At 39.7% G+C, this 27,864-nt stretch overlaps 1 protein-coding gene across 4 annotated transcripts in view; it reads right to left on the reverse strand.

The window, feature by feature from the left end:
• Window positions 1-77: 77 nt before the first annotated feature.
• Window positions 78-27,864, reverse strand: part of LOC124056087 (MAM domain-containing glycosylphosphatidylinositol anchor protein 1) — a 157,513-nt gene continuing 129,726 nt past the window's right edge. For 3 of the 4 annotated variants that reach the window (XM_046383189.1, XM_046383207.1, XM_046383215.1), the window contains exons 14-18: window positions 26,611-26,763; window positions 26,275-26,436; window positions 20,304-20,434; window positions 7,667-7,784; window positions 78-327 (exon numbers count right to left, since the gene is read on the reverse strand). In XM_046383189.1, coding sequence (XP_046239145.1) covers window positions 242-327; window positions 7,667-7,784; window positions 20,304-20,434; window positions 26,275-26,436; window positions 26,611-26,763 — 650 coding nt within the window. In that variant the 3' untranslated portion in view covers window positions 78-241. The remainder of the gene's footprint in view (window positions 328-7,666; window positions 7,785-20,303; window positions 20,435-26,274; window positions 26,437-26,610; window positions 26,764-27,864) is intronic. The other variant, XM_046383198.1, reaches the window with a different exon arrangement.

The raw sequence follows: 27,864 nt of genomic DNA on the forward strand, positions 1-27,864 counted from the left end.
TGTCTGTAGGGGAAAGATTTAAAGAAAGTAGAGCAGGAGAAATTAGAGAGACTTTGTCTTGTTGTTGACCTAAGTGAGAAGGATGAAATGGATGCATGAAGGATAGAAAGACAACAAGTGGAGAAGGACAGACAGTTAGGGAGACAGGGACTTAGAGGAAAAGGGTCGAGAGAGAAGTAAAAGAGCACGAGTCAGGGCAGTGTCTGTCACTACAGACTGGCGGTGCTGTGGGAAGTGCTCATCATCTGTAGAGTAGCGACAGGAAGCAGGAGAGGCCAACAATCAACCAGCTGGCCAATGGGAGTGAGTGTGATCCACCGATTAGAACTGTGGAAAAAAAAAAAAGTCTCCTTTTTAGTGCATGTATGAAAATAAATTACTTTCATTTATTTTATAGTATGATTCATAACTTTGAAAGTTTTATAGTAAAGTTCCCACAGACAGAACTCTAGCTGAGATGTCTTTTTATAATACACTCCAACAATTAGAGGCATGGTGAGGAATCATGATGGCTTTTTACACTCTCACAATTATTTTTTATTCATAATTTGTTCTTCTGAGGAAACATTGGGATAATGTCAAAAAAAGGCTCTTTATTGTTGTCTGGCTTCCATCTAAATTTCACATGTGCTGTGTGCTGTTGTTTCACACATGTGCTGTGTGAGCATTGGGGTTCAAAGTTATTTAAAGGATAAAGAAAACAGCTCAGAGTGAACCATGGAATCCACTGTGGCATCGTAATTTATTCATTTTTTAAAAAAAATACATGTGCATGATGAATACAATTGTGAATTTCATTACTGATTTGACCAATGGTCTCACAATAACAATTTCTCGAAAACATGCATACCCTGTACTTTTTTTTTTCTCTCTTCTCATTTTATTTCTTTCTCTGTCCCTTGTAAACTGCATTTTGTAAAGATCAGGATAACCTTGACATTACATTAACCCCAGGCTAAGTAGATAACTCTATATGTATTATATTTATCTCTTTGGCCAAAGGGTCTCTTTAAGCCTGAGGCTGAGTGCAGTGGCATGTGTGGTGAAAAAAACCCAGTGTGACAGAGAGTTTTCCTCTGCATAACAAAAATCATCATTTGAACATTACAGTACCATGTAACGGAATAGATAGATGTGTGTTTCACAATTTCACATGGAGAAAAGGAAGAACAGGAAGAGAGAATGAACCAAGAATGAGGAGGCTTTAATAAGAAAAAGATATTGCAATTGATGTCACCATCGCCATTAAGTGATGGGTTGTTTCCTTTTGTTTCTCCAGGTTGTTTCTTTCTTAATGCACAGTTAGAAGATGTAGAAGATGCAGTACAGATGTTCTGTGTGGCATAATTTAATTGCCCAGAACACTTCTACTGATATGAATAACCTACAGGTGCATCTTAAACTATCTCTTTGTTTACACACATAGTATATCTTTTACACAAAAATGTAAATGTATTGTATTAAACAGATCAATATGATTTCATTTTATTTATTATAATGCTTTGATCTGTGGTGGATGCACAATCATGCACAAACACACACACAAACATTCAACAGAGTAACAGAGCGAAATGAAACACATTTTACACGCACTCTGACTTTCTCTCTTTGTGTGTCTGTGTGTGTGCGTTTCAGTGACTGTGTGTAAGTGCTTCAGATCTATGCACAACTGGTTCTTTCATGAGATTAAAATGAAGGTAGAAAGATAATGGATTACTATGGACATGCAGTACAATGTATTTTTGCGTGTGTGTGTTCTTGCTGTCGGTGTTCCCATGCAGTCATAGTGCAGAAGGGCTTTTTTAATCCACTCACATAAATCTGAACCTCTAGACTTGCTTCATTGTGCTGTTACCAATGAAAAAAATCACTTACTGTCTAACAACAATATCAAAATGATCACAGACAAACTGCATTAGTTCAAGCAATCTTGCAACAATGTCCATAGCTAAATGCCAACATTTTATTTACCAGGTTAAACAGTCAAGTCCCCAATGAAAACATCCTGTCTAAACTATAAAATGTAAGGCTTCAAGATGCCAAACAGGACTTCTTGATGTTGGACTACTACATAATATTGGATGGCTTGCTATGTCCTGTGTTGTTGTACTTGATGTGTTCTCAACTCGCTAGTTACTGATCATAAGAAATATAATCATGACAAATTTACACAAACATTTACAGATGTCCATATTTATGATTGTGGTGCATAAGAGAATTGCATTCTGAAGCTGTAGGGCCACCAAATCAGAGAGCATTCCAGTTCTTGCATATTGTTTGAAGTAAATGTGTGTGTGTGTGTGTGTGTGTGTGTGTGTATGAGAATGCACATGTTCATGTCAAACGTTTGTATTGGTGAACTTATTTCCATCCCTGTGTGTGTATGAGCTTACATTTACAGTATTCTCCAGTGAAAACAGTTGCGGGTGGATGCACATGTAGCTAAGTGTGCCTGTGTGTGTGTGTGGTGTGTGTGGTGACACAGGTGTGATGTATCAGTCTAACCTACTCACCCTCCATCTCCTGATGCAGGACTGTCTGTTCTCTCTCTCTCTATGTGTCTCCCCCCCACCCACACACACACACTCACACACTTTTGAGTGTGGGACATTTGGGGACATTATATGAACTTATCTAACCACCACCTAACCATAACAATAAACATTACTTGCCTAATTCTAACCCTTACTTAACCTAACCCTAACCTCAGCCTAACCTTAAAGCAACTCATCAGCCTAATACAGACACACACACACACACACACACACACACACACACTCAAAGACAGTTTGCTGATCAAAGCAGCTATTGATGTTAAGTGGTTTGCAGTCTACTTCTTTTTATTTACATTTGAGTCACAAATTAATCATCTCTTAATGGTCATGTACCCTGGATTGTGAAGCTTTTTGTAAAGCCTGCTTCAATATGAGTTCTATAAATTCATCAGTTGTCATCCCTCTGATGTTTAATAATGATAACTAAGATACCACTGTGACAATGATTTATAAGTATATGAAGTGATGAATGGTGAATTAGTGCTAGACGTGCTATAAATTGTCACAGCCAGGTACAATAGACAGCTGACCGCTGCTCTGTTGTTGTTGGAAAACCTCACTAATGGAACATAGTGGGTGAAATTGCACTTATTCTTTGCCATTCTTCACATTGACAGGTCTAATGAGGCACAAGTATCTATATGCAAACAGCTGCTTAAACGTACTATGTGGACTATTCGGGCGGCACGGTGGTGCAGTGGTCAGCACTGTCGCCTCATAGCAAGAGGGTTCCAGGTTCGAATCCCGGTCTGGGCCCTTCTATGTGGAGTTTGCATGTTCTCCCTGTGCCTGCGTGGGTTTTCTCCGGGTTCTCCGGCTTCCTCCCACAATACCAAAAACATGCACATTAGGTTAATTGGCTACTCTAAATTGCCCCTAGGTGTGAGTGTGAGAGTGTGTGGTTGTTTGTCTTTGTGTGTTGGCCCTGCGATTGACTGGCGACCAGTCCAGGGTGTACCCCGCCTCTCGCCCGTAGTCAGCTGGGATAGGCTCCAGCTCCCCCGCGACCCTGACGGATAAGCGGTATAGAAAATGGATGGATGGATGGATGTGGACTATTCAGAAAATTCTTGTTATTAATGACACCAGTGTAGCGGAGCCCGTGAACTGCAGCTAGCACCCTGTTGCTCATGCTCGCAGTGATATGATATACACTATATTGCCAAAAGTATTCACTCATCTGCCTTTACACGCATTTGAACTTAAGTGACATCCCATTCTTAATCCATAGGGTTTAATATGACGTCAGCCCACCCTTTGCAGCTATAACAGCTTCAGTTCTTCCGCAAGGTTTAGTAGTGTGTTCATGGGAATTTTTGACCATTCTTCTAGAAGCGCATTTGTGAGATCAGACACTGATGTTGGACAAGGAATTTTGGGAAAGTTGGGAGCATGGAATTGTCCAAAATCTCTTGTTATGCTGAAGCACTCAGAGTTCCTTTCACTGGAACTAAGGGGCCAAGCCCATCTTCTGAAAAACAACCCCACACCACCATCCCCCCACTTGGCACAATGCAGTCAGACAAGTACTATTCTCCTGGCAACTACCAAATCTAGACTCGTCTATCAGATTGCCAGATGGAGATGTGATTTTTCACTCCAGAGAACGTGTCTCCACTGCTCTAGAGTCCAGTGGTGACATGCTTTACACCACTGCATCCGATACTTTGCATTGCACTTGGTGATGGTGATGGTGTATGGCTTGGATGCAGCTGCTCAGCCATAGAAACCAATTCCATAAAGCTCTCTACGCACTGTTCTTGAGCTAACCACTTCATGGCTGAGTTGCTGTCGTTCCCAATCACTTCGACTTTGTTATAATACCACTGACAGTTGACTGTGGAATATTTAGTAGTGAAAAAATTTAATGACTGGACTTGTTGCACAGGTGGCATCCTATCACAGTACCACGCTCAGTGGATTCCAGCGTGGTACTGTGATAGGGAGCCACCTGTGCAACAAGTCCAGGTGGCATCCTATCACAGTACCACACTCAGTGGATTCCAGCGTGGTACTGTGATAGGGAGCCACCTGTGCAACAAGTCCAGGTGGCATCCTATCACAGTACCACGCTGGAATCCCCTGAGCTCCTAAGAACGGCCCATTCTTTCACAAATGTGTGTAGAAGCAGTCTGCACGCCTAGGTGCTCGATTTTATACACCTGTGACGATGGAAGTGATTGGAACACCTGAATACAATACTTTTGGCAATATAGTGTACATGAGTCTAAATACTTTGAAGAACAACTAGTGTTACACACTGTTGGAGCTGCAGTTGCGCAGAAAACAGAGAATGTATTCTTGAGCCTGCATACGTGCACACAACGTTAGATCCTTAGAATTTTCCAAATTAGTTTTTTACATAGAAATTGCTCCACAGTCTGTCATAGACAATCAAGGTAGCCAAGGTCTCAAATGCTATCCCAGCCATGCTTGGGAGAGTCAAGCTGTCAGTTCCAATCTTTTCAAACATTGGCAATTACTAATTAACTTAAACTTCATACTTTATTGTTACATACACCTCAGCCGTCACTAATGGAGGGCCATGGATGTCCCCATTTAAAAGTCATTAATACATGGATATTGCTTCAGATACTTACATATAGTACTTTAAAGACCGTTTCTAAATCCATTGATAGAGTGGAAATGATTCCCAGTTCAACAATCAACCAGTTCCACAATGATTCAGATTTATAAAAGAGTGGATTTCTGAAGTCTGACAAAAAGAGCAAGTCTGCAGATGTCCTTTTTTTTAGTTTTATTCTTGAATCCACACAAAGTTTTATGCATCTGCCCCCTCATCTTTAATGAGGATAGCCTTATGCAAGGACTTTGGTTTGGATTCAAATAAATCCGGTAGAAAAATGCGCTTAGACACTTTTCTGTGGTGTAAGAAACCCTGTACATTCATTGGGGATAATGTTTCCCCTAAGTCGCATTCCTTTTGGTTTTATCATACCAGACATGAGAAAAGTTTCATTCTTCTCTCCTTCTCATGTTGCCTCATCAACTCCATGGTGGCAAAATCTGAACTCAAGACAGATGCATGTGTATTTCTTACAGTGGCAAAGATTCATCAGCTGCCTGCTTGATAATTGCCCATCTGTCTGCACTGTATGTCTCTGCCTGCACAAAACCTGCAGGACACGCACACATGCACATACACATTCAGAGAGCTTCAGGAGCTTTCTTCTTCCTGTTTACACCTTCATTCATTATTCACTCTATCCGCCAGTGTCTTTACATGCACATATGTGGAAGATCACACAAATACACAAACCTTTCACACTGGGGGCTCGAAGAGGCAAAAGCAAGATGTTAATAATTCACTCTCTCATTTTTTTATTTCACAGTTTTGTGGTGCGTCTTGTCCCCCTTTTTCATATTAAAAATGTTTGTGAGTGTTTTTCCCCTATCTGAATGTTGATCATATGCTGTGCTAAAGCCATTTGAGGCAATTTTGTGATGTGTGGTGTGTGTGATGTGTGATCTGAACAAAATTGACTTTTCTTGACTAAAACTAGTCACTTTAAATTGCACTAGTCACTTTTAAAAAATAATAGACAACCTATGTTACAAACTACTTTTTTAAATGAGTGGTAAGATTACTTTTCAATCAAAACAAGTCCATTATACAAGTATAACAAGTATATACGAGTACATTATACAAATGCCAAAAAATAATGTCAAACTAACTGGCTGAACAGCGGTTAAAAGATCAGGTGTGTATTCTACCATGCCAGTGACCCACTTGATTGGTTCTTATTTGCAATGTCACAATTTCAGTGTCCCCATTTTACCTCACAGCTATGTCACTGTGCTATAAGAGAACGGTGCCAACTAGCTGTTGTGCATGTCTGTAGAGAATGCAATGAGGGCTGCTATGAGAATTTAATGTTTATGCACTTTTACTTTCATATTCTCTTTCTTCTTTTGGTTCTAGGACCTATTTCTCTTCCCGTCTCACCCTCTCTCTCTCACACACACTTGTTCAGACACACTCACGCCCACTCTAATTTTTGGTCACTCTCTCTTTGACCTTTTCTCTCTCCTCGTCTCTTCTCCACAGCTCAGCCCTTTCGGCTATTTGAGTCTCTCTCCACACGCTTACATGGACATGCACTCATTCCTTGTAACTAACTTGTTTTTCTCTGTGGTTGACCCTTGAGGCAAAGTAATCCATCACAAACAGTAGATATAGGTAGCAAATTTGTATTATTTTATTCTATTCATGGGCAGATATTGGTTTGATGTGTTTTGCATATCAGCATGAGTGGCATGGAGACATTGTGGTCAGAAGAGTTAAAAACATCTCTGTCTCTCGCTCCGTGGACCAATGCCTTGCCACTCCTGGATCCAGCTGTGCTTCTCTTTCCCTCACAGCACAATTATTCTCCTTCTCTCATTCTGTCTTTCTGTAAATCCTTATTACACACTTCCTCTCTGCAGAGGTATAGAAATAATAAAGGGTAGATGGCTAATACAGAAGGTAAGGGGAGAGGAGTGGATATAATGAAGGTGGATAGGGAGGCAGCCTAATGTGATGTGGAAACTTAGGAGATGAAAAGATAGAGGGAATGTGAAGTAAATAAAATGAAAGAGGCAGAGGAAGGACCACAAATGATGATAAGGTTGTCAAAATCGTCTCTATGCGGGTGCCCTGTGCTGTCCATTTGTCTTAGTACAGCACCCACACAACGCCAGCCTTTTCTCTCCACATGATATTCCCACACCTCTGAATCATTAAATAAGATGTTTAGATCTCTTTTACTTTTACTACTTAAAAAACAACAAAACTACAAAGTAAATCCCTTCTCTGCTGCCTCTTAATTTATTTCTTTTCCATTCAAATCAATAGATGTTCAGCTCAGTTTAATTCAGCTCTCTCTCAGCTTTTTAGCAAGTGTTTAAATTACATGTCTGCTAAAAACAAAAAAAACATATCAACACATTTTAAATCTTTAAGAATCATATTGTCTTCCCTTATTTGAGCTCTCCTGAACGTGTCTGCACATACACACAATGTGGGAGGAAACAGTTAATCACAGATGAGTGTTTGATGTTTCTCTGAGTGTTTGTTTCTCTCTACTCAAAAATGAAATAAATCTTACCTGTCTTACCTGCGCTGGCTACAGTATTCTCCTGCTTGCACTTCCCAATGGTGATGGACACATCGTCAATGGCGATATCCCCTTCGAAACCTGGGCCTCTAATTCCTTCAAACACAATCTGTTTAGGGTGGAGACAAAGAGACAGATGGACGCTGGGTGAGTCTATGGAGTGATACAGTGTTTAACTTGTGAGCCAAGAACACAGTTAGTGCCCTGCTAGAATAGACCTGAGTTGAATGAATAACCAATCTTTGCCTAAAAACTGGCCAAGTGTTTTATTATTTAAAAAATATTAAATGCCTTTACATTTAGACACAGATATCAGTCTGCTGGTAGCATTGAGCATTAAGAGGTTGTATTCTTAATCCATAATCATTTGAGGATCCAGAGCAAAAAACAAAAAAACAAAAAAACAAAAATTAAATGGCAGACTTTACTGAAACTTTCCAAGCAGGTTCCCAACTTTAGCCACCAGCCGACTTGTTCTGACTGACAGCCTAATTACTGTGGTGTGCCAAGGCACCGAGCTAATCAAGAACCAAGCTTATTCTGTTTGGAATAGATGGGGGAAACAGCAAATAAACAAGGAAACTGTTAACATAACGACAAAACAACTCTCACAACTGCAGTTATTGGCTATAACTGCTGACTGGGGCAGTTTATGATGTTTAATTAGAAATATAATAACAAAGGTACTTCCTTTTTAATAATCAGAGATTTTCAGTCCTACAGTACTCTCTTAAGTGGTTTCTCCAAAAATGCACATCCCACAGAAATTGGGCTACGGACTCATACTCAGAAAGATATTCCCCTGCATCTGCCAACTAGCCCTTGAGTAAAACACACAACCCTGAACCCTATTAAAGTGTGAGTGTATGCAAATGATACTGATTGAAAAACTGCCTGTATAGCATGTCTGTACTCAGAACAAGACAGAGAGCAGGTGTATGCATGGAGGGGAGGCAAATATGCATGACTGGCTTCACTTTAATAACTCCATCTGTTAACACCAGTCTGCTGTATTAACAGAGTATTTAACCCAGAAAACAGTCACAGTAGAGCAGACCTGCCATCAATTTGTGTGTAAATATATTAAAGTATACCAAAGGGGGGTTCAATTCACCCATTTCTGACCAACCAATGAGAAAAGCCAGACTCATACCCATATATCTTCTGAGTTAATGAAATTGCAGAGCAAACACACAGTGGTGAGGATTTCACCTTGTTGGAGCTCTTCATTACCTGTGATTTAATCTGCCTGTGTTGTGCTGTTAGCAACTAATAGCAATATCACTTTGAAGTATCAAATACAAAATTCATGGGCCAAATACCAATAACACATTCACTGCTACAGACAATGATTAGCATGACTCTGCATGTGAAATTATTTCTCCAGTTCACCTCTTCAGTGTAATCAAATCAAAACAAACCAAGTAAAAAGTTGGAAACTACAGACATTTATTTATTGAGTTTGGTTTTAAGATAGTGGAAATAATTATTTTATTGCTTCACCCTTACAAAATCACTGAATATTTTTCCTTGCTTCACTTAACCTAAGCTAACTAAAGCCTGTGTGACCTTTACCACACTCACCAGAGTTTGACTATAAGGGCATGCTTGCTATAACCCCCACAAACTTATATATATTCAGGTAACCTAAATCATCATCCTTCCTTCTTATGCTCTAACTGTGTCTGACATTGTGCTCCTCTGAAAAAAATAGAGAGCCAGTTCCACTACATGCATACATGGGAGGGAAACACACAGAAGCCCCATCTCCTTCTGACTTGCCTTCTAATTCAGTCCCAGAATGAGGGATCCTCTTTGAATGAATAAATAAAATAATTAGGAGAACCTTGAAACTGATCAAGCAGTATGGGAGGGGAAAGGAAAGAAGTGCAGCAGTACAAGTTGGATAGCTTTAGCTGGTCAGCTCATTTGTGCATAAGGATTATTTGATTTACTAGACAGAGGGTAGCTGTGAGGGAAATTCAGGGATAGAAGACAGAAGAGGCTAATTGGTCAAAAAGCCATGGTCAACTAATTTATAAATGTATAAATACCATACTGTCTGTGAGGCTGTGATTACCATTTTCTTTTATTTATGTACAATCCTGTAAATTTGCGGCGCTAATAGAACCACCGCAGCACACAACAGGATGACTATAGGCGGCAGTATACACACACGCATGTGCATACATCTACGTGATCACTGAAGCTATGTCTGCCTGCCTCTGTACACCTTCAAGCATGTCTGAAATAAACCAGCTGACGCAAAGACACCATATTGTTGCACCACTGGTGAAGATGAGAAAAGACACTGGGAGAAGGAAGCTCAGAGATTAACGCTGGACTTGACACATTCATACACAGAACCACAGCACAAATATCCATCTATTTTAAGCTACATAACAACAGAATCATGTCAAGCACAATTTCCTCAGAGATATCAAACAGAATGACGCAGCACAAAGCAATGCCGAATCCTGCTATGCAATGTAGGATGATTTTATGGATTTTTTATTTATTTATTTTTTTTCTGGAGAGGGTCAGGGAAACACACGTGTCCTTTCACTTGATCTGCACTGGCGACATATCAAGTGTGAGTCATCACTGCTGGGCACTGTGCTGAAGTGAAGTATATCTTGGAGTCTCTCAACCTTGGGAGTTGCAAGGTTGAACCTTTATGGGACTGATATTTACCAGAGCTGTTTTTTTCAATTAAAACATATAGTGTGAGGCACAACATAAAAATTTTGTTCTCTAAAAAATTTACATGAAAACTTGAACAATTGTGTGAGGGTTAGGGGTCATGAGACTGGTTCACGATACAAAAATGCTGCTGATATATCAAATGTGCCTGAGATTTAACTATGACATTATCCAAATGCTCAAGAAGCATCACATTGTTTTGGAAAGGAAGACTACAAAATCTCTTCTCAAAACAATTGTGAATAAAATTCTCTTATTCTGTGTAACACAGTGTGTGTGTGTGTGTGTGTGTGTGTGAGGAAGTCTGAGTGAGACAGACAGCTCATGTATGTGTGTATGCATGTATCTGAGACGCAAGGATCAAAGGGTGTACAATAAAGTGTCAGGTTGGAGTTGTGTCGTTTTGTCGAGGCTTGTAACCTTTAATGTTCCCACTGATGTGCTGTCCACATACCAGAGGGTACACAGCCATGAGAGAGAGAGACTCTGTGTGTGTGTGTGACAGAGAAAGAGAGCGGGAGAAGGGGGAGCGAGACAGAGAGAGAGAGAGAGAGATGTAGAGCTTTGAAATACCAATGCAGAGGAGAGTTGAGAAGAGAAGAGAGGCACACAAATGTGGGTTGGCCCGGTTTCCAACAAACCCCCTAGGTACCAAACACTGTGAGGAACACAGATGGCCTCTGGGTAATCCACAGAGGGGTGAGTGGGGACACAAATAATCTACTACAACATGTTACTCCCTTTTTCCCCCCGTTGATTTTACGTGTACATGTCGTATGATTGCTTCATAAATTTGTTTCAATGAACAAACCAGCTTCAAAGCCAGTTCACTCTGATTATTTCAGAATTTGGACAGTAATGTGACTGACAAGCGAGTGAGACAGTGGTGTGTATATATATATATATATATGTACTGTGATATACTGACTGATAATGTATTGGAGACGCCTTTTAAAAATTCAACGAAGGCACACTAGCAGCTCACATTTCATCAATTTACAACTTGAATATACACATGCAGTATGAAATTATCACGGCCTGCAGGCAGTAAACAAGTTAAATTCTAATGCATCCTTATCAGTTGGCTCTACCACTGTTTACAATAAAAGCCTTGTATTGAAGCAAGGCATTGGCTGGGCGGCAGCTCTTTAAAAGAGGCAGGAAGGGAGGCTGTTCTCAAAGACATCATTACTTTTGTTGGACAGAGCACAAAGAGAGGGGAAATGCAGAGACGAGTGGCAGCACCTCAAAGGCCTTCGGTGTGTGCAGTCATTGAGCTGTGCACTGGAAAGTTTCTGTTTCTCCACGGACATGCTCTCAACATGAAGCGGGAGTGAAACAAGCATCAATATGCAGTTGCTCCTGCACAAAATGATAAATTAAAATAATAAGTGCTTCATAAAGCAATTCTCTGGGAATTTAAGTGAATTAAGAAGTCATGGGAATACTGTTCAAGCGTGAAATCTCAAGCGTGATAGATAATGGCCATGACAAGGTTACTGCAGTTTATAAAGTTTATAACTTTAATTTCTTTCATTGTTCAATTGTAGAGAAAAGGAATGCCCATTAAACTGTAAAGCAACAAACAGAAATACAGCCTCTACTGTACTCAACAGTATTCAGTCTTAGGCCATTTAAAAATGGCTGATACTGCAAACTGCCGTTTAGACAACAGGAATTGCATTTAATATGATCACATTGCTATAGTCCCCATTCATAAAGACACAGTGACGCAAGTTGTAACCACATGGAGAGTCAATCTACAAAAGGTTGACGTGTGTCACCTGATCTGGATTCACAGCTCTCCTCTCAATCTTGACTGAACTCTTTACGGGTATTACTCAGCTTCGGTAAAACGAGCTTCTGATAGGAGAATGAATGTTACATTACTGGCATTTATTATTAACCCGACTGCTCTGTAAAATAGAGAGTCAGACAGAGACAGAGCCGGCATGTAGAGTGGGTGAACTGAAGCATGAAGGGGCACTCCTGTAATTTAACTGTGTATTTTCAAGACAGTTTTCTAGTCAAAGTAGTACAAATCAGCCCAGGAGACCATTTTGCATATCACGTCTTAGGACACATTATGTCTTCTTGTATTATGACTTTGCCAAGATTGAGGATTTTTAACAGAAACATACATGAGGTGTTTTTACATAGGTGAACAGTGACTAACAGAGACTATAGATATATGGAGCTTTTAATTACTAGTAGCACCATGGACAACATTTTCACTAGTGGATTTCCTCTTTTGTTTGTAGCCTACAGGGTGCACATCCTGTCATTGGCCTGATGCTGATGATGTTCCATTTATCAACAGCTGTTGGTGGTAATGTGGCAACAAATGTACCAACGTGCCAATAAAAACAAGACAGGAGATGTCCAAGAGAACATGGATTTAGACAATGGGCCATTTAAAAAAAACATAAATAAATAAGAAAAAACAGTCTTTCCCAACACTAAACATAAAGAACAGAAACACCTTCAAACTGTACCAGCAGTTTCATACAAATGGGTACAATGAATGTCACATGTTAACCCCTGTGACTGATGCTCATGCAACGCCGTCTCAAGTGAATGACATTTTATGTACATAACTAATGAAAATAGACAATGTTTTGATACTTTTTTGTTGCCAAAGTTGTCAGAGCCTTGCATCAATTACTTGTGAAAACACAATTCCTAACCCAATCCTCTGGCCCCCAGCAGCCAACATTCATCTCCTCCTCCTTCATAAACATCACAATCAAGAGTTTTAGTTGCAGTGAGCCGATTGCAAAAATGCACTGAATAGAGCCATTCTTTACAATTTGAACTTGTAGAACAGAAGCTAAATAGCAGAACGGATAACAGCAATTGTGTCAGGTAATTCCCATTGTCAACAGCAGACAGTTCAATCATTATTATTGATTGTAAGGAACCCAACACTCCGCAGAGGCAGAGAAAGATAGAGACAGAGAATGAAAGACGGATAGTGAATGGGAGCAAACAGGGCAGTTGGAGGAACAACAGCAACAGAAGATGGTGGCAGGAGAGGCAGAGGTGAGAACTGGAGGGAGTAGAGAGAGGACGGACTGAAAGAGAAAATTCAAGAGAGACTTACAGGTATGGAGGTATGGAGAGAAATGGGGCTCACCCTTCTCATCTCATTTCATCAGGCCCTTGGGGAGCTTGATACATAATACAAGGTAGTAAAAAAGAAGGAAAAGTGAGAGAAGGGGGCAGGATAACAAAGTGTGCTTATCAGCATGCCTCCTCTGGCTGGTGATGGGATCAAGGCTGCATGCTCTTTGCATTATTTAACATCTCTATTTGTTACACAGCAGCAGTTAGTGTGTGTGACACACAGAGTGTGAAACTAACAACAGTAAAAGAGGTATCTGTTAAAGGTTAAGAAAAATAGTATTTTCAATTGAATGTGAACACCAGAAATATTTATATGTATTTTTATTTGTGCAAACTGAATGTAAATTTGGGATAAAATATATCTAAGCTCTCCACACTGGATACAAAAAACTGAGAACTTGGTGAGATTGCTTTTAGATATAGTCTGTCATCATACAGGTTAAGGGTAGCAATTAAGGATTTTTATATAATAATATAAAAATCATAATAATGCATTTTATCTATAAGTGTCTTTAAAAGCACTCAAGGACTCCTTACAAGACACAGTTAGAAACAAGAAATTTTGAAAATCATGATCAAATAAGACAGTGATATATGATTAATTCAGATCAAGTATTGGAGTTTGAAGGTGAATTTTCAGATGGAATTTGATAGCAGAGAGAAAGACTTAATATTGCAAGTATGTTATAGGTGAGTGCTCCAAAGGTGGGGGTAGAACAACTGAAGACTTTAGATCTCATGTTAGTCAAGCGGGCAGATGGCATGGTGAGCAGGGTGGCAGAAGAGGATCTGAGGGTGCATAGATAGGAAGGAGTTCAGAAAGATACAAAGGAGGTCAGTCAGGAAGAACCAGGAAATCAATATGATATTTAACAGGAAGTCAGTGGAGCTTCAGAAGAACAGGAGCGATATGATCTAATGGAGTTCTGGTAATGATACTGGCAACACAATACTGGACCAGTGGAAGATGAAGACACTTGAGAGAGACACCAAAGAGGATAGAATCGCAATAGTCATTACAGGATGTAATCAGACTGTGAATGAAAATGGCGGTGCTGTTTGGTGTAAGCGACAGGTGAAGACAATTAATATTCCCTAGATGAAAGTATATTTTACTTTACTTTGAATACTTTCATCACATTGTTACAGACAGCAGTCCACCTAACATCTAGCTAATAGTATGTTGTAGTAGGTTTTAAAGGTATTAAGCTGTACAGATGAATGTAACAAATAGTTTGTATTTTGAATAGTAACATTTGCTTACTTGTTGTGTGGAGCAAATGGTGGTATTGAAAACATCCATTGAGAGGAAAAGCTGCAGATCAGGCAGTGGTGAAGCTCATATAATAGGTTAGACTATGAAAATGTAGCTAAGCAAGCTGTTATTATCTACAGACATTTTGGATGAAGCACAAGTTTAACAGGCCGGTTTCACATGCATCACAATAAAAAAAAATGTCAGAAGAGTGAATAATGAATGAAAGAATGTTTTGCTGCTCTTTCATCTTTACTAGACTGGCTGCTACAAGGCAGCTGACGGTAAGGTGGATTTTCAGGTGGATTGTTTTCTTGAATGTTACTCAGTGCATGAGCTGATGTTGTGAAGCAATCAACATACCTTAAATGGCAACTTAGACTGTTTGTTTTTATTTACTCTAATGAAGATTGGATCTTCAAGTTCTTAAAAAATGTATGTGAATTTCATCCAGAGTATGCAAATTGTGGATATGTCTGTCCCTCCCTTGAAGAAAAAAAGGTGGTGGACTGTCATTCTGGTGCCTTCCAGCACGACTACATCGATGGACAAACCTGCACACCATGGATTTTTTTTCACAGCAGATATTTTAACTCCTCACAGTAGGAAAGCTGCTTTTTGTTTCGTTTTGTTTGTAATGGTTGAGTTCCATTAAGCGCCCCAGTAAGTCATGGTTGTGAACCATCATGCACATTACCAGGATAATTACACTAGCTCTCCTAAATGGAATGGATTGCCTGTACATGGTTTCATAGAATGGCTTCCATGTGCTCCGAATACATTTAAGGCAAAGAAACCTTGAATATGTTTTCAGAGTGCCCTGGCTTTGTTTTTTGTTTTTATTGCTTGGTTTGAATGTTTGTTATTGTGTTCCTTTTAAGGTCTATGGTCCAGGGTCACAGTTCACTATTGCAGTACAATATACAGCGCAGTATATGTATGTACACGAGAAAGACCACACAAGGAAGAGAGAGGCAAGGGGAAAATAGTTATACACAAGGCAACCTTCAGTTGCCAAGGAGACAACCCCTCTCTTGCATGCATCCTTCCTCATGCATCCATCTTGCCTCACCTACTTTTGCCTGAGTCACGATACAAATGGAGGGGGATGAATATTTAAGATGCATTAAGTGTTTTATTGATGATACAATCACACATTCACGTGTCTCATAGCCTCTTGTTCACACGCCCTCTTTCTGCATTTCCAGCACACCTCCTGTTTTGCTTACAAATGCATAAACAGGGTTCTCCTTGCTGTCATCTTCTTGACTGTATAATTCCTATTCAGTAGCAGCTGGTTATGGTATCTGGACCAATTAAGCTGCCTCTTTTAACACACAGACACAGTGTGGAAAAGGACAAGGTTTGCCCTGATGTCTGCTTTCCCTGGCACACTGTATGTTCATAGTGTGTGTGTGTTTAAGTGTGTGTGTCTGTGTGGTGTTCCTGTATGAACGCAAACACACACAACTGCACAGTGGGTATATAAACGGATATACACTTCAAGTATTCAAATATAATGCTTTTTCGACAAACACCCACTTTTAAACATCAGTATGGTGGCGAATAAATAAGAAAACAACTGTAAGGAGATGTTTGTAGGATGTAACTTTGTATGTAGTTTTTACTGTACGTTCCTTCCAACAACTCCAACACTTTTGCATATACATCATGTCAAACACATAAGCACAGAATGCTCTGAATAAATTAGGGCATGTCAGAAATTGTGACAACAACTAAGCCAAATGTATAAGAGAGCAGATGGATTATACTGTATATTGAGTATGTGTGTCTGTGCGTGCATGTGGGTAGCAGCTTAAAATTGTCCAAGAGACTTGTTAACATTCAAATATGATAAAGTCCACACGGTCCAACATCACAGAGGGGCCCTAAAACATCCTGTATGCCCACTGTTCCAGACTTAATTTTCCCTTTAATGGTGAAAGAAACATGATGTTGCAGAGGCATAGTTAATGAAGAGCAAATGCAGCCCCCAGCTAAGGCCTTCAGCCTGCATTCATCATGGATTCAATTTCCCCCGTGCACGTACAAAGAGTATCTGGAATCATTACAACACAACTAGCAGGCATCCTTTGCTCATAAATAAGCCTGTTAATTGACCTGTCATAGCTAATTGCTGCAGGGAATAGGAGACTGGTGTGCGTATGTGCTTAAAAAAGGAGCTTGTCTATATGTGTGCATGTGTCTGAATCTAACATAGTATTTATGCATGTAAATGTGTTTGTGTGTTAATAGAATGCAGATATATGGAGACAGAGTGAGTGTATGAACAGTTTGGTTTGTTGACGACTCCTTTCCAACTGTGCTGATTTTAGAGACATTTGTCATCCGCCTTGAGACGGAGCTGCGAAGCGGACCAAGGGAAGAATCGACCCAACTGGTCTAGGGAAAGAGAGAGGGAGGGGAAGAGGGAAAGATAAGCAGGGAGAAAAAGGAAAAAGACAGAAAATGAAAGAGATTGAGAAACACATTTTGCCCTTACTATTTTCCCCTCTCTTTGCTGTATTATAAACATACTAAGTTACTGAGAAGCATGGATAAACTTATGGACATGGTGAGTGAAGAGGGGTGGGGAAAACGACTGACAAAGAAAGCATCATGCCCAGTCAGAAAAGAAGACTGAGTCATTTAGTTTACTCAGCCATATCCCAACAGGGAAGAGCTGACTGCAAGCACAGCTGCCAAAGAGCCAAAGGGACCTCAATGATGTGTCAACAGACAGTCCTCAAACACAGGCGCTTCCTCTGTTATGGCTCTCAGACCACTTTCTTCCACTATTGACCGAAGGTAGACAGTAAACTTAAACTTTAAACTTCTGGTGAACTTCAACAAGGAAAAATTATTGTGTGGCCCAAACTTACTTTGAGCTTAGTAAGTGCTGTAGGCATTAGAAATAGTTCGAATCAGCTCTATAAGTCATTAAACATAGTTTGATTGTGACATTAGTTAATAAATATCCTTGTAACAGCAAATCAAATGTGACAGGGTATTGGACAAACATCAAGCGGGACAGAATTCACACAGCACAAAGAACAACATAGCACAAAAACATTCCAGGTGCTTTCATGGGGATGTTTTGTGTTGCTTTCTATGTGTGTGACTCTGTTCCTAGGATAATGTGTTTATCAGTGTCTCTGTGTGTATGTGGGTGTATATTTCTGTAAAAGTGGACCACACCATCACCACCACCACCAACAACAACAACAATAAAGCCCTAAATGGAAATCCAGGACCAATTGTTTCAGTACCTTTATCCTGAGCTATTAGTTGCCTATACAGTTCTCCCCATCTGCACACATTATATAGTATAGTGCAATTACATAATAGCACAAATACAAAACAATACAAAACTTATTTCAATCCCACATATAAAAACCACCCATAAAAGGAAGGCATCTGAGTTTTGTGCATGTTGTGCGAGCTAAAGGTTACTGCAGTAAGAACTGGCAAAATATCACGTTCAAGTTAGACAGACTCTAAGCAGCCCAAAAGTTGTTTTGGCAGAGCAACAGGATGCAAATAATAGCAGCACAGGTAGCAAAAGTATTGTGAACAGCAAATAAACAAAAAGGTTTCTGCTGTAAGGTGTTGACGATTGTTTAGAAGGATGACAATGAGTATGATAGTGGAGATTAATGAATCAGGCCAATGAATGGGGGGAATGTAATCCCCACATATACAGGTGGACGCACTTGCCAGCATACAGGCAAGTGGTTTACTGCTTCTTGTTTCTGTATATTTTGGCATAAGATTACTGTGAGCCTCATAGTAATACAAGTAGTTGTTTGTGCTTTGAAATATTGTGAAAATTCTTATTTAGCCATACTCAAAATTGTGAATTGAGTATGGCTAAATAAGGTGTGGATGTATTGGTGCAGCATTGTCTGTAGGCAACTGAAATGGAGTGGAGAAGATGGACAGTCAGACAGACAGAACACATAACCTAGCTTGATTTTTGTGAATGCTCCGATTAATAAATGTAAAATAAATAATGCTTTTAGATTAAAGTTTAGTTTCCCCCCCTTGACCAACTGGAACATCATAAAATCATAAAGTCAGTATATGTGTTGATACTACCAGAGTACATCAGATCACTGCACAAGTAGCGTGTGGCTACCTAAAAATGCTATGTGGATCTTTCATATTGGTGTGAAACCTTGTTCTTCACCCTGAGATCAGCGCATTCCAGATGAAGCAAATAATCCTCTGGTTACTGTGTGGATAGGCTCGCTGCTGACATTCAGCAGAAAATGAGCTGAATGTTCACTCAAAGGGCCTCATTTATCAATACTTACCTCAGTAGTAAAATGTCAAAATGCTGCACCCACATTTATTTAATCCGTGAAAAATGCATCCCAATTTCTAATATAAATCTTGAGGTTAATTTATATTTGTCATAATTTTTCAATATCTTCATTAGTACTCTACATTAGTATTACACAAATTTGTGTAGTTTGACAGACAATAATGTGATACCATATTAATTTCAGTGGGAAAACTCTCACTCCTTACATTCTGAGACTGTGATTAGCTGAAGCGACTCAGTTGCTGACAGGGGTGCTAACTACACAGGATGCTAATACATGTAAGCTCTGACATCACATCTCAAGTAAATCTAAATTTCTCCGGTTCTTTGAAGATTTAAATCTCACTATGGAATATTTCTTGGGAAAAATTAATCAAATTCCTAGTTTCAGGACAATTATTTGTGGATTAGTTTCAAGCACAACTCTTTGTGGAATTCCCTTGATTCCTAGCAACCACCAGAGTACAAAATACCCTCTTTTTCAATCTAGGCTGCAGTGGAGACTGACCTCTTGGGGAAAGATACAGTATAGAGGAAATGCAGTAGAGGGGCAGTAGAGAAAATGTTTCAAGGAAGAGAGGAGTGACAGGGAATAATAGAAATACATTGAACATACAAGAATAAAAGTCAGTTTTTTTCCGTCAGACGTGACGACATATCAGCATGTAGTTGAAATTAACCCTCAAGAGGCAAGTCCTGGAAGCTTAATAACATGGTAATAGTGGGGTGATAGTTTGACAAAAATAGTTAAGTAACACGATGTAATTGCCAAATTAATAACCAGGTACTAACGTGGTATTAAATGGGTATAACTGGGTTATATTAGGCTGAAATTTAAGCAACAGGGTTAAAAATGGGACAAAAACATTTAAAGATAGACGTGAGAAAAAAACTATTTAGTAGTATAGTAATTTTTATACTATTGTGTAATAATAATGTCATAGCCTGTGAACAATAAAACTGTTATAATATAATAATTAAAAATGCTATGCTGACATTAATCAGTGTAATATCTTCATTGTCACATGAAAATTCTTGTCAAAATAGTCAATTACCATATTACTAATACTCATACTATTATAATACTAATAATACAAATTATATACTGTATAAATAGGATATTTAATGTTATAACTTGTTACCCAGAAACACTTCTGGTTGTTTCTCTTTATAAACAAACAATTGAGACGTCATTTTTGTAATTATCTACGTTATACCTGGAATGGTCCACTGGGGCTGATGTCAAAGAATGCTTTCTTCCAGTCCGGACCCTGGTGACCAGACTTTGTCCACACCACAGAGTCCACAGAGGCAATGCTTCTCACTCTCAGAAGCACATTAAGCGTGCCTGTGAAAAGAACACATCCATGCAGCCGCACACACAGCCACACACAGACAACGCAGATCATTAGAAATGTCAGTGAACTGTCAGTTAGTAAAGACTGAATACTGAGTTATGTTAAACTGGGAATAGACTTTAAGAGTTCTGAAAGATGAAACATTTTAAATATTGTACACTTAGAGGGACTTCCAGGCGTGCATGAGTTTACATGAATCTCCTTTACTCTTTGCTCAACAGATGCACATAAGTGCAATGGTTCTGCATGCTGCAAAACACATACAGGACCCCTGAGGTTCCCCAGAGTGCCAGTGTGAGCATAACTCAACTTAACCTTAATGCTTACCTTGCTAAAATAGTGTAGTTGGAAGTGCAAATAGACATATTACTTTAACAAAGGCATCAATAACAACACAAACAAAATAAACACCAGCATGGGGAGTGCCTCGTGTCCATCAAAGTCCAAGACATGTTGCAAATTACTATGGGCCCCACAGAAATATCAGTATCAGTAAAATACTTCTGTTTTTTACTAAGTACAGTAGGATAAGTGACCAACCAGATCCCATTGTACTTACAAAAATTCAGTTGATTGTTATCCGAGGGTATTGATTTTAACTGGTGCCTTCATCACAGTGAAGTTTCTCCATGTTTTACAGCCTAGCAACAATTTACTTCAAAAGTGAGCTCTGTTGTGACTGCTTGTCACTTCAGTCATCGAGCACCACCAAATATCTAGCTGCTGTCAAGCTGTCAACATTAAACATCACATTAAAAAAATGAGGATGCTTCTCACAAATTCTTGGAGACCAAACTTGCAACAGAGCGCATGCTTGAGCACCACAGACTGTGTTTCTGCAGGCAAAAACACAGCTGTGGTATGATCTCACCTGACTTATACAATAAATGCACTGCGTTTTTATATACTAGGTAATCTCAGGTCTGATATTGTATGTGGATGACATTTACATGAAAATTGTCCAAAAAAGTCCAAAAAGTCTCTCTATCTCTCTCTCTTTCTCTCTCCCACCCTCTCATATCATTCATCTTCCTAACGATCTCCAGCCGGCTCCTAATTGGAACATTAACCAACCACAAGTCTCTTAAACAAATATGCAGGCAGGGGGCTTGGCATCACCATATCACATACTGCATGTACTGTACGTGTGAGTGTGTGTGCACATAAAGTGTGGGTTTGCATGTAGTTACGTGTTTGCGTATGTGCAAGCGTTTGTCTTTCTGTTGTGTGGATGTGCATCTTTGACCTAATCTTATATAAGTCTTAAAATAAGCAGCAGAGAAGCCCGGCAGTAATTAACCTCCTCCTGTGTCACAAAAGTAGATCTCTCTAAGTGTGACAGTGCAGGAAGTGTGGTGATTTTATGGGGGCAAACAGGAATGGGAATAACATAGAATGTAGGTAATGCTGAGAAACCATGACACTGTGAAACATAACTGGAGCAAATTGTATCGATTCAAACGTGGTGAATTTGAATAGGTCAGATTTCTAAATTTCAAGCTACTGTTTGTTTTGCAATAGCGTAACAATTTGGGACCTGTGCATATCCATTTCTTTGCTGAGAGTTAGATGACAACATCCAACATCCAGCTGTCCATTTAGTGTGAAGATGGAGCAACTTGCCAGATAGATTAGGTTAGCATAAAAACTGGAAAATCTTTTGTCATTGCTATGAGATTGCCAGGCAATCACAGAGTCTCCGAGAAGTCACTCTGTTGGGTCAAAAATTAGTCCTGCATACACCTCCTCATAAAACCAAAACCAGTTGTTTTCATACTTCTGTTAAAGATTAAACAAACAAGATATAACACATTAATCTGAGGTGCTGGTAGGTGGATGTTGTTATTTCGGACCAGTCCAAGGTAGATGTTAAACTATCTTCATACTGAACCACAGTGGTAATAATTTTCTAAACTAACTGTGAGCAGGAAACCAGATCAGTGCATTTCTTAAAAGTGTCAAACTTATGCAAGATAATTTTGCATCCCTGTGTGCACTGTAGTGTGTGTAGACAACTCTACAAATCGAATGGTGTATGTCTGGATCATACACCATTCAGTTACACACAACAGAATGCTTGGGGTAAAAATGGAAAATATGTGGAGAAGCCACCTTACAGAATTACATGCAACTTTTCATCACATTAAATTTCAAGGGACATGGGCAGCACTGTAATGTAGTTACATAATGGAGACAAACACTGGCTAATTCTGTTGTAGCCCATTTTCACCTGCTTGCAGCCCACTCTCTCATTCTACTTCCACGTATCACCACCAACTCTTTCTCTCTCTTTCTCTCTCTCTCTCTCTCTCCTATTTCTTTTGCACCCTCTCCATCACCACCTCCACACTTGCACACACACAGACACACACACACACACTGACACAGGGAAGAGGACTCTGATAAGCAGTCTATTGATTGGACTGAGGTAAAGCAGAGTGTGTTGGTAAGAGTGTCAGAGAGGAAGAGGAGAAGACACAGCTCTATCAGGGCTACTTGTCCATAGACTCATGAGTGAGGAGGACAGCTGAGATACACGCGCGCACACACACACACACACACACACACACACACACACTGCTATACTTAAAGACAAATGAGCTATGCTGTTGTTTTTTTTGATAATTAGAGGTAAACTGAAACTGGATCTCTCCTCTCTTTGGCCCTCTTCTATGCCAAAACAGGGTTCACATCCTGTTGGTCTCCACTTCTGTTCTGTTGGCTAGTGTCAGAGCCAAAGCTATGCTAAATTGTGCACACAAAACCGAGATTTATGGCCTACGGTTTGGCTTCTGCCAACAAACAACAACAAGCCAAAGCATGTTATTCGAAGTTCTGAGTAAGTAATCAATTCAGGAGCATGAGATAAAAGACAAATCTAAGCTTAGCGAAATCCTTGTTTCAAACACTGCAAGATGACAGGCTGATTGTGATGTTTCGGAAAGGAAAGGAAACACTTGCTATTATCTGTAAAATCATGTGAAATATTACAGGCTACACTTAACACAGCTAACTTATCACATAGGCACTTTGTTTGTCTGACCTATGAACATTCTTTCAGCAAACTAATTAAAAGTCATATGTTGAAGTGTAAGTTAAACAGCATTCAAAAGTACAATACTTCAATAACCTAAAACCCTAATTTGTTTTCCATTACTCTGAAGTGAAAATAATCCAGTGTTTCAAAGTAAGTTTGCCCGTGGCACACCTGGGCCAGTCTAAAATCTACCCAGTGCCAATCAAAGCTAATTAAATGTTGTTTATTGCTGCTGCCAGAAAGCCTAAAGAGAAACACGTTAAGGTGAACAGCAAAAAGCATCACATGTGGAGGTCTTAATTCACAATGTCAGCTTATTTCACAACTAAAATCCAAACAAGCCAAAGAGGAGGTTTATTTTTTCATTTTTTAAAATGCTCATATTTTTACCTCTTTTATATTCTTGAAACTATGGTTACAAAATTACTAACATGTATACCTGGGTCAGAAAAGAGCAACATTTCAAAAGCATTTCAAAAAATTGCTTTGTGTTAAAGCACTTGAAGGCTTTCAACATATAGTGTCCTTTTAACACACACTTTAAAACTATACAGTGGAGTACATTAAAACTACAGTAGATACAGTACTTAGGCATAAAGCTCTGCCTCTTGCATCCTCTTAGTGCCTCTAACCATTAACAAGCTGATGGCCTCTCCTGCTGTTCTCTATTCTAGTCTTTTTTTAACCTGCCTCCTATACCTCCTCATACTTGTTTGTCCGTGCTTCCTTTATGTCTCACACTTCATTTTTTCCTACCATTCTCTCTCTGTTCATTAACCCTGCTTTTTCCCATTCCAAAGCTGGCTGATTCTCATCCTCTTCTTATCTCATCTCTACTCTCACTGACCCCCTCTGTCTTATCCTCATCTTGTCTCTTTTCGTTATTAAGAGTCACACTGTGTCTCCCTGGCAGGTGGGTGAGATCTGCCAAGGTAAGGCAATTAAAGTGATGACAGATTGGAAGAGACTGGGAGAACAACGGAGTAAATTGAGGGAGGGCTTGTAGCAGAGCTGGGCGTAACTGGTAACAGAATGTACTAATTGTGAGCAAGCTCTGTGTGACTGATGAAGGATTGTCTCGTCTCATAGTTACAAGACCTTTGAGCAAAATGCACAATACAAAAGTTATATAACCTTAATTTCAACCAAAGAATTTTAAAGGTAACCTGAAGTCTGTAGAGGAAATAGTAGCCAAACATTCTCTTAATTCTGAAGCTGCAGTAACTGAATTTTCACCACTTTTGGGAATAAAAACTTCAAAATACTAGTATTATTACAACCAACTGTCCACTTACACATTAGAGACATATTTCTGGCTATATGTAAGTCCAATTTTCTCTCAACATTAGGTCCAGTTTGGTGCACCCCCTGTCTCATTTTTAGCTAGACTCAGGTTTTGAGGGACTACTTCGGTATCCTGCTATCTTTTGCTTGGCGGCAGTGTCCTTCCGGCTTTTCTGAGAGTACTAAGCCAATTGAATCTGTAAATGCACCTCCAAGACTTAAACAGCATTTTCTTGCCCCAAAACATAATTTTCCAAAATGGCTCCCAGAGTGTATAACTTTGGAAAAACACTGGCTTGGAAATTCTGAGAGATCGGTGCTAAAGCTTCTTGTACATGCCATGGTTATCTCCCACCTTGACTACTGCAATGCCCTTCTGACGGGCCTACTTGCATGTGCAGTCAAACCTTTACAAATGATCCAGAATGCGGCAGCGCGTCTGGTTTTAAATGAACCCATTACTCACTCCATTACTCATCCAACTACACTGGTTACCTATGGTGGCCACAATAAAATTTAAGTCACTAACGCTAGCTTACAGAGTGACTTTGGGGTCTGCACCCAGCTACCTGGGCTTTCATTCAGGCTTACAACCTTTCTCGGGCTCTATGTTCAGCAAATGAACGTCGTCTGGCTCTGCCATCCCTTCACACAAGGCACTCCCAAGGCAGAATTTTCTCCCACAATGTTCCACACTGGTGGAACAGCCTACCAGCCATAGTAAGAGTAGAGCATCCCTCTCTTCCTTTAAAAGTCACCATCTCTTCCAACTGCACCTTCTCTCCTAGCAACCCTAACCCCCCAACACCCCTTTACTCTTTCATGTTCTCCTGCTTTCCACACTGAAATATTTGTTACATTCTGACCTACCCAGTAGGTCAGAATGTAACAAATATTTCAGCGATAGACACATAAATCATCACTGTGTACATGTACGTGTGGCAGTAAATAAATGTATGCCTGCCTTCATGTATTTGCAAGTTTCCAGTATGTTTTTTGTGGTAACACATGCCTGTCTATACAGTATGCACAAGAGTGATTGTAAAAGTGCATGTGCAGGTGTGTAGGCTACAAGATGTATGCATTCTAGCTGTGTGACAGAGCATATTATGATGAACAGCTCCCCAAAATGACTGATTGTGTCTTGCCACTGCCATAAATCACACACCCACTGCCCCCTTCAGCCACCTGAAAACACACAAAAAGGCACAGTGAAGCACACACAGAAACATATTACCGGTAAACTGCCCCACAGACCATCATCTTCTCCTTTTCACACACTCACCCACCTATGCACACACCTGTAATGTTGTGTTTGACAAGGTCTACAAGCGAGGTTCCAACACAGACTTTAGTTTTTGAGGGAAACCCAGCAACAAGAGGACCCCCATGGCGTCAGTATATTCTCTTCTACTGTATATCATGTCATTATGTTTCTGTGGATGCTCTCATGTGGTAGGAAACAATGTGTGAGTGTTTATGAGTATCATCCACCACTGTACTACTCACCAATGTGTTTACCCTTCATGTGGTAGTAGAAGGAGACACAGTATGGGACTCTGCCCGAGCCCTTGGGACCCCTGATGGAGGATACATTAAAAAGTGGAGAAAGAAGACGAGCCTTGTCCCCTTGAACACGCGGCCTTGATGCTTCAATGTACATGTAGTATCCTGAAAAAACAAGACAGTGCTCAAGAATCTGGAATGGAATACTGATTTTATTTATTCATTTATTTATTTATTTATGTTTTCATAAACGTTCAAACAACAGTTCTGTCTCAGCACCATCAAGTTTACCATACGCAGAGTGAATCTGTACATACAATAATTGTGCAGTTTTCTCACCCTCCTTGGTCCCACTACGGTCAGTCTCGGGGCCGGTATTGGCAGATCGCTTGGGATTCTGAGTCAAGTGATTCTGCCTCGTCCAGTCAAAGACATCGCTTCGGTCTTGAGAGAAACCACAGATCCGCTCATCCTCAAAGCCACACACATGATCTGTGTGTGTGTGTGTGCATGTATGTGTGGAAAAAAGGTAGAAGAAAACACATTAGATTGGTGACAAGTCAAGCAGGTGATATTACAAGCTGCAGTTGACCTTTTTTTTTCACCCACAAATTTAATGGCGACAGTTTCGCTTTATAATAACCTCTGCAATATGCATTTCAAATGTGAAGACCAGACAGCCAGGTAATTACTGACAAAGTGACCGGCACAATGCAGGAGGCACAGTCATGTGGAACTTGAAGTAGATTTCATTTTATGCTTATTCTGCTGTGTGACTGCCACATGCACAAAAAATCTAAAGTTAACTATGATTAGGCCAGGATATGTCCACTGCAACAAAATGAAAAGAATAACAAAAAACCACCTTAAAAATGTTTTACCATCTGAAGATGAAAGAAATCTGACAAAACAATTTATGTAGAATGGAGATGTGAAGAGCAGAAAAAAAGAACTGTGGAGGGAACTTTATTTCTTAGGGTTTAGTCAAGGGGCATTTCAAATAAAGCACTTAAATAGTCCAATTTTAAAAAAGATTAAGGAAGAGTCTTTTAAATAAAAATCTACAACTTCACCAAACACAGAAGTCCAACTTAGGTTCATGGATAAGTGTGGGACGTGTATGGAAGTTAAAGCTATCTCTTAGTAAAAGCGTCTGTGAGAAGCCCACCAGGAGTGAACATATCGAGTCTGACAATGTCAATTTATGGATTCTTGTGGAGACTATTTTTCCTGAATAAACCTCTTTAAAGTAGCTACATAGGTCTACCTTTTCCCATCTGGTTGTTGATACTTTGAGAATATTCACAATTGCATCATTCTCACAACAAATCTTGGGGGAAACTATGATCTACTGCATTTGCATGACAAAAAAACTTTCTTTATATGTCCTCCCTGTAGTATGTTTTGTCATATTTTGGCTTTTTTGATGTTACCACACACATCCAAAAGGACAAAAAAACATTTCACATTCAGAAAAAGACCTCTGTGAGGGAATCATCAGCATCCTTGATGTTGATGTGTCTTGTTGGATAGACAGGCTTCTCTCTATGGCGTTTTCACTTTCATTAGCCCATCTGGACAACTCACCAAACA

This window comes from Scatophagus argus, chromosome 1, assembly GCF_020382885.2.
Source record: "Scatophagus argus isolate fScaArg1 chromosome 1, fScaArg1.pri, whole genome shotgun sequence".
Taxonomy (NCBI): Eukaryota; Metazoa; Chordata; class Actinopteri; family Scatophagidae; genus Scatophagus; species Scatophagus argus.